The sequence below is a fragment of the Sinocyclocheilus anshuiensis genome, unplaced genomic scaffold (genome assembly GCF_001515605.1).
Source record: "Sinocyclocheilus anshuiensis isolate Anshui unplaced genomic scaffold, SAMN03320099.WGS_v1.1 scaffold730, whole genome shotgun sequence".
NCBI classification, from domain to species: domain Eukaryota; kingdom Metazoa; phylum Chordata; class Actinopteri; order Cypriniformes; family Cyprinidae; genus Sinocyclocheilus; species Sinocyclocheilus anshuiensis.
In genome coordinates, this window is record NW_015544160.1 from 262,861 (window position 1) to 271,538 (window position 8,678).

Consider the following 8,678-nt stretch of genomic DNA (forward strand, 5'->3'; position numbering starts at 1 on the left):
CTGTTACAAGGTGACAGCCAGTCATAAAACATCATATACACACATGAAGTGCACATTAAAAAATCAGTTGAAAATGAATTCTTTCTGACTTGTTCCATCCTTCAAAACATGTTGGCATGTGCTATTGCAGAGAACATGTGAACACCTGAAACAAAAGTAATGCCAATTCTCTTGCCAAAGACTCAAAAGCCCCTCTTTTATCAAAGAAAGTGCTTTTAGCAATTTAATCAGTAGCAATTAAGCTAAATATAAACACATTTAAGATAAGAACTAGACCTACATCACTATACTGTTACATTACTTAAAGGAGCGCTGTTATAATAATGTTATAATAACATTTTTTATAAACTTTACCACAATTTTAATGGTTTGTTGACCTTACACAGTAAAAAAGGTTGTAGAAAGCATTTTCACTCAGAAATTGCTAGTAAATTTCACAAATAATTAAGAAGAAACAGCAAGTAACAGTGAAATATACATAGCATTTAGAAGTAGAAAGACTCAAATTGTATTTTTCTTGTAAAGCTAACTCCAATAATCTTGTTTTATTTACAGCTTCAGTTTCTTTATTTTATTTTATTTTTCATTTATTTATTTTTTTCCCATATGCTTGTTACATTATAAATCATTATTGTCATTTTTGGACACAATTATGGGAAATTCCCTTTTTGGAATGATACAGCATCAAGCTGTAACATGCTATACCTAAAATCATGTTTCTCTAAAGTGGTTCAAAATTTAAAAATTTAGGCTGCCAGTTAATTTGGAATCAATTCATTGTATTTGAAGCAGTCTTTGGAACATTTCAAATGAATTGATTAGTATCTTTGGAGTCACTGCTGAGCATTTACTGCAATTTTGACAGAACACATGGTCAATTTTACCTGAATTTCAGGAAAACATCTCAAAGTGGTTCTGATTTTACAAAATCCCATCAGTCTTTGGCACATTTCAAATGAATTATTCAGAATCTTTGGAGTCACTGTTGAGAATTTACTGCCATTTTGACGAAAAACATTTAGTTTAGTTTATCTAAGTTTCATGAAAACATGTCAGAGGAGTTCATGTTTGAAGCAACGCAGAACTCTGCTTGAGGGTGACGGTCTTGAGGGTCCTATCTCACAGCCGTAGGGGTGTTTTCCACCATTGCATACTCTGTCTCTGTGCCCTGAGAGCCCTCCATGAGCCGCGCCAGCCCTGTACGTTTGGAGTATTTGAAGATGAAGGCTTTCATGAGGTCATAACGGTAGTGACGGTGAGCGAAGCTGTAGACAACAGGGTTCACACAGCAGTGCAGCAGCGACAGACATTGCGTAAGGTTCAGCGCCACAAAAAGGCCGTTCTCTAAACTGCAGCCCAGCGGCAGCACACCTAGCATTCCTAGTGCATCGACTAACAGCACAGCATGATATGGTGCCCAGCAAGCTATGAAAACTACTATGTACATGAGGATGACCTTCCTGCTCACGCTACGATCCTGGTCGCCATTTGAAGGGGAATGTGAGGAAGAGGAAGCCAGAGTGTTTGCCAACAGCGCATAGGACACTGCTATAACGGGGAAGGGTATGACAAAACCAAGAACCACAAAACTCAGCTGAATGCCCACCATCCACTGCAAAGGGTTGTCTTGTGGATATACAGGATGACAAAAAGTCACATGACTGTGTAGTGATTTGACGGACTGCAGGAAGTATGTGTCAGGTATCGAGGCGAATAAAGCAAGCAGCCATGTTGCCACACACACTAAATGTCGTATTTGTCGTCCTCGTCTGTGAGAAATCTCCCCCGAGCGGACCACCGAAAGATACCGGTCCACACTCATGCAGGCCAGGAAGAAGATGCTGGCAAAAAGGTTAACACTGAACAGTAGATGTGTGAGCTTACAAGCCGCTTGGCCAAACGGCCAGTGACCGCCCTGTGCCAGCGAGCTCACCCACACTGGGAGAGTAGCGACCACACACAGGTCAGCCACTGCTAGATTTAATATATACAAGTGCGTGTCATGGTTATGACGTTCCGAGCGCAAGTTGACCCACACTACCAGTGCATTGGCGGCCAGGCCCACAACAAAAATGAAGGCATAGAGTGTGCACATAGCACGGAGGAGAGCAGAACGGTTGAAGGATGTGGGGCACATTTGCATTTCCACCCCCGAGTTGTTGTCACTGGTGTCTGTGAAGTTTAATTCTTCCCACATGGTGAAGAATTCAGTCAGTTCACTGGCACTTAGACTCATCTTCTCATTTGGTGGTGAAGACTGCAACTGTGGAAGGAGAAGAAACTGAAGTTAAACACCCATCAACATGTAGTTCAGTTATGATTAGCATAAGGTCTATGTCATCGGGTTATTAAATATCAATGAATTAAATAGATTTTGGGGTCAAATATTACCTGGACATATATATGCAAAATGTAACATAATGTAATCAATCAATATCATTCATTGATTTTGGGTATATTTTTCTAGACATTTAAATTACATATCATTTATTAATGATATTTTACTAAATTATGATGTATTACAGTATGCATGTTGTATATGTTTATTATTTTTGGCTGTTTATTACTAAAAAAAGAGTTTCATATATTTGTTAATATTACACTACCATTCAAAAGTTTGTGGTCAGTTTGTGGCAAGGTACTTTTTAAAGAAAATTATTACTTTTATTAGCAAGTGACAGTTAAGACATTTATAATAAATGATTCATATTTCAAATGAACGCTGTTCCTGAACTTTCTATTTATTAAAGAATTCTAAATAATATATTAAGCAAAACAAAAGTGTTAAGCAGCAAAACTGTTTTCAGCATTGATAATAAGAAGCAATTTGTCTTGAGCAACAAATGGGCTAAATATATTCAAACAGAATTTTAAATTGTAATAACATTGTAATAAAAACACATCCTGGATGAAAATAAAATCTTAAAGACCCAAACTTTTGAACGTTAGTGTATATTTTGCGTAAATAAACTTTATCAAGCAATTAAGCACTCCACCCCCACCCCCAAACTGTTGCTTTCTTATTTTCCTCTTTTGATTGTGACGTGAAACATGACCTGCCTTTGTGTTAGAGAGGTTTCATTCACTGGAATGACCTTAGAAGTGACTGTAAGTTCCATAATAGGATTTAAAGGGTCATATGATGCTGCTAAAAATAACATTATTTTGTGTATTTGGTGTAATGAAATGTGTTTATGCGGTTTAAGTTTCAAAAAACACATTATTTTCCACATACTGTACATTATTGTTTCTCCTCTATGTCCCGCCTTTCTGAAACGCGTCGATTTTTACAAAGAGAAAGGAAAAATTTAAATCGCATCATATGACCCCTTTAAGAGCAATTGTCAGAAAACAAGCAAGCAATTATGTAAAGTATTGCTATGAACTATCAGATGCAGGTTATTTATTTATTTATTTATTTTTCTCACAGGGTCTTACTCATAAGTGAAGTTTAAACCTTTTTATTATTATAATTTAATTGACATAAGACCTCTCAGTCATGGAAGACAAACCTGTCTATGGCACTAGAGCATTGCCTTTTTTGTGAAATTGTCACAGCATCCTATTATAATTTCATGGTTCAGCTCGGTTAGAAAGTTGACACTACTTCAAAAGCCCAAAGCTGTTTGGCTTCTAGCCAGTCATGTTAAAGTACCCTTTAAGCTGGTTCTGCTTTTCACAAATCAAAGTGACTTAGTTCTGTGACTTCACAGTGATTTCTGTGAGCAAAGTAATGTCAGTTTATGGATTTTGTCACGCCATCTTAAACATCTAAGTGGTCCATTCTAAAAGCTATATGGTTGTTGAGGTCACAGACCCTTGACCCTTGATTTTTCTCTGGTCACTAAATCCTTTTTTAGTGGAACCTTTCAATCTCCAGCAGAGCTGCCACAACGGATATTAATGTCAGTATAATGCTGTTCTGAGTAAATCTATAAAAATATAAAATAAGTCTGTCTCATGTTATGTTGTATAGAACTTATAAAGAGTGTGTGATTGTGTTTATGTACTGAAATGTTATAACTGGGGATAATTTTCCCTTACAAAAGGAAATTTCCTGTTGCTCCACCTGTATTCTGTTTGAAGTTCATTACAAAGTGAAATCTAATTGTTTTCCATTTAGTAAGTACACAATAGTGTTGTTTGATAAAAGCTTTTAGGTTTGTTTGTTTGTTTAAGAATGGTTTATATGCTTTAACCCTAAGAGGAAATGGTTTAGGAAGTTCTAAGCACAACATGTAATTGATGAATCTTTTAAGGACTGAAAACACTCTTTACCTTCTTTCTAATTGTGTCCTTGTCACTGTCTAATAGATGCTCCACAGCACTGCAACTGACCATTTAAACTCTGAAATACGTCTGAATGGTTCCTGGGCTTACAGCAGTACACAATGGAGACACTGGAGTGTCAAAGGTCAAATGCTTTATGCCAACAGACACCTTGAGGGCCTTGAACCTGTGACACTGCTCTTGACAGGATGACAGGATGTTGGATATTAAGTCATGATTTGCTCAAAATTGTGAATTATCTTTGAAATGGGCATACAGATCCAATTCATTAGTTAAAAATATTTTTTAGTACTCTGTAGTTTCTATTCATTAGCTGTACAAGCTCTCTATGCCATAAATGCAGCAAATGTTTCTTTCTTTGCAATTAAAATTAAATTCATTCCATCTTACTGCACCCCAAACTAATTTTGTGTTTCGAATGAATTTATTTATTTTGAGGTTATGGATTTTGACAAATGTAAACAGTTTAATAGAATGATACATTGAGTAAAGCTCAAAGCATGAGCTAATATGACAGACTGGGATTACTGGCAGCAAACAGAAAGCAGAAAGTATGTATAAAGCCAAACCATGGACATAATGAACTATGATGAAAATGCTTAACATATGTGACCTTTTTCTCAAAAGTAAAATCTTTTCCGCAGCATTGATGTGACGATCCATGATACGATAGAAAGAGTATTGGGTTTTGTGTATGTTAACTTTTCCTGCAAATTAACCAACTGGCCTGCCCCAAAAATAAAAACGGCCAAAACTGTCATACAAACATGGGTGAATATAAATGTTGTTGTTGCTGTTTGTTTATTTTTTTAAAATACATTTTAATAAATGTTTGGTTTATTTTCCAGAAAAATCGATGGACTAATCGATATATCATGATAAGGCATAGACCTACGTTACTGTGACTGTCTGAATTGTTTTTGGCGCCCCTACGCAGTTAGCCTGAAGTAGTCAACAATACTAACGTTTTTTATATATATCTAAATCACGAAGCTTTTAACATTTTCAGCATTTCTGTGTAGTCGATATTAATCCCAATGGAAAGCGCACAGCATATATATATATATATATATATATATATATATATATATATATAGTGTTGCCATGGTTACGTGATTTACGTCCTCCTCAAGCAAGAGACTTCTGACACCGAACGTTTATTTTGCGCCAGAAAAAAACATAACATTATACTCAGTACAAGTTCATTTCTGTTAAAACATAAAACTATTTGAAATGCTAACAACTTTATTACGAAACCCCTCACACTAACAAATGAGATATCATAAAGAAGATCTGCTTTTAGAAAAAAAAAAACCTATTCTTGCTGTCAACAAATCGTCTAACTTACAATGTAGTGCAGGTGTCTCAAACAGGCAGTGGTGTGACTAATATAGCCAACTAAAACTCGTCTCAAGTCTTTTGCTTGTTCTTTAGGACAACATGATATTTCTTACCTTTGTCATTTTGACTTTAAAGATTGGTCAGTGCGCAATATTAATCCACGGTTTCGTTCTTGTCCGCCGATGAGATGAAGTGATTCCTTTGGCGCTTGTGCTTCAGGTTGTTTAAATAGAGTGAATGAAAGTGGTGACGCCCATCTGCGTCTGACAATAGCACTGCTGACCAGAACCACTGTTGGACAAATGGATGCCACGAGTGGAATTGTACTGTTGAGCCACCAGTCTAAACAAATGTTAAAATATAGGTTTTTATTCAATAATAAAGTACGTTTTTTATTTATAATTCCAGGCCTATATCATATAGGCTACAACAAAATCTAAAAATATATATAAATAAAAAATAAAACTAAATACATAACATAAATATTAAAAATATAAATAATTAATATAATAAATATAATTGTAAATTAAAAAAAATAAATAAATAAAAACTAATAATAAAATAAATGTAAAATACACAAAATTGCTAAATAAAAAGGGGGAAAAAAAACTTATTTTTTAATTGTATACACCCACCCACCCACACACACACACACACACACAGTTAACCATTAATGTAACTTTGTCCAGGGTCTCTCTGGCACCTCAGAAACCCTCATTTCCCATGCCTGATTACACATTATGAAACATAACCACCCAAAACGACAACCTGAGGTCTTGAAAAATAATCTGTTAAAACCGGCAGCAGCAGGAAGAGTCTACAAAACCACGGAGCAAAGGCTATAGCACCATGTCTTTACCAATCCTCAGTCTCGCTTAATGGAAATAAAACATCATATGTCTATTGTTATTTGTATGGGGAGGACATGGGATATGTAATGGTTTTCTTTATCCTCTTACAAAGAAAAGGTCTGACCTCATGAAGGACATGAATCGATGAAGGAGTGATTGTTTCCATCACGATAACCTGCATGAAAGGGCAGCCTCAGCACGCACGGATATCCATTGTCCCCAGCTATCAAAAGTTTCAGAGCAGATTTCAAAAAGTCACTGATAAGCATCCTGGTTCTCCTTAACACTTGTGCCAACTTCTTTATGTGAGCTTTACATACACAGGAGGGGAGAGACCTTTTGGTGAAGGCTTTGAAACAGAGACTGAAAGAGGTGAATTATCGAGGGAAGAGAGCAGGGGTCCAAAGCTGCTGGAACAGAGGAAAAAAATCTCTGTCTGCTTTTCAAACACACGCTTACCCTCCATTGCTAAGCAACAAATCTTGTAAAATTAGTGACTCAGTGCTTGAGAAAAAAGGACCTTTAAATAACTTCCTGCAGTGGAGGTTTCATTTAATTTAGTTAATGTTTAAGGAACATATTGAACTACATCATTTTGTCCATTGATATGGTGCAACATTGTGACTGCACTAAAGCTTCCGGTGTTAATTTTAATCCAACAGATGTCTCAATAAACATGGAAGACTTGTGGCGACAGCTGAAGGCTGAATTGCTCTGGATAAACTTGTCCAAAGGTGTTATTTGGGTCATGTCCTCTTCTGCTTCAGGGTCAAGGCCAGGAACGGGAGATCATGTCATCTTTCTGAACAACTCATTCTTGCAAGCAGATAACTGATATGCAACGGGTTACAGAAGTATTTCACATGAACCTCTACTTGTAAATGGTTTATGTAAGTGTTTGTCTTCTAAAATCGATGCCCTTTTAAATTTAGATGAAAGTTAAATTAAACACACAAAAAAAATGGTGTAGGAACAATTTTCGCTCTGAAACTGCTTGTAAATTTCACAAATAACTATAAAGAAATGGCAAGTACCATTGAATTAAACATGAAATATTTAAGTAGTAAGACTGAAATAAAGGTACACCAATAATCTTTATTTTATTAACAGCTTTGAATTTTTTTTTAGAGTGTAACAGGATATAAAATGACCTATTATCTCTCTGTTTATATATTTGTATTTGTTTTTCCCAAATAAAAAAGGATCTATTCTTTTCTTTCTTAGTGCGTTAACTATTTTACATCTATTATGTGTTTCCTAGAAGCTATTTCATATATTATTTCTAAGTACATTATAATTCATTCTGTAAGTTGGTAAGGAATGTGGTAAAGTGGATTATGCTTTTGCGAGGTGTAAAATCATTTTTCGCATTCATGACAAACAGAGGGAGCTTGGAATTAATTTGGCTTTTAATATTTCTGAGACTTTTCAGAGACTAAAAAGGGGGGAAATTAAAAACAGAATGGGTGGAACCCATCAACAGACAACATGACACAATAATTAATTTTCTATACAGCTTACACAGTGATAGTTCTAAAGACATCATTTTCCTTTTTGCATTACAAACAATATGCAGGGTGGCCAGTCATGATTCTTGGGTAATTTACCATTAAATATAATTACAATTTCTACAACATTACCTCAGCATTGCTACAACAAATCTTCAATTAATGATTTCACTTTCAATGGGATGTTTGAAAAATCATAATTTAAATTCCACATGCTTATATACATTTCCCACACATTATTTTAACATTGTGTTTGTAGAAATATGAACTGGTGACCTTTGAAGTTTTCACAAATTAAACCAGTAATTCATTACATCATTCCACTACTTGTATTACTTTTGGGAATGCAGGAGACTTTTACAATGGTTTGATTGATCAGTTTCTCTATGGCCAGTTTCAGTTCAATTATTCAACATCTCCCAGACCCTCTACAGCTCACTTACTCTAATTGGTGGATAAACAGCACAGCTGGTAAAGCTGGTCATATAATGTAACCAATAGGAGCTCTCATGGCAGCAATTTGCTAAAGCAAAGTCTTGGTATTTGGTTATACAGGCAGACTGCTTTTCTCAAAAGCACTAAACATACAACTCACACTTCATCAGAGTGATTAACAGCACCAGAAAAAGTCTTTGGCTCTCGATGTGTCAAATAAACATGCTGGAGGATGCGTTTGCATTGTGTTGCA

The 8,678-nt window shown here is 35.5% G+C and overlaps 1 protein-coding gene across 1 annotated transcript; it reads right to left on the minus strand.

The window, feature by feature from the left end:
• Window positions 1-607: 607 nt before the first annotated feature.
• On the minus strand, window positions 608-5,847 carry ackr3a (atypical chemokine receptor 3a). The gene is made up of 2 exons (XM_016495563.1): window positions 5,745-5,847; window positions 608-2,263 (listed from the first exon to the last, which is right to left on the minus strand). The coding sequence occupies exons 1-2, from the start codon at window positions 5,751-5,753 to the stop codon at window positions 1,115-1,117; spliced, it is 1,158 nt and encodes a 385-aa protein (XP_016351049.1). The 5' UTR covers window positions 5,754-5,847; the 3' UTR covers window positions 608-1,114.
• Between the last annotated feature and the right edge of the window lie 2,831 nt (window positions 5,848-8,678).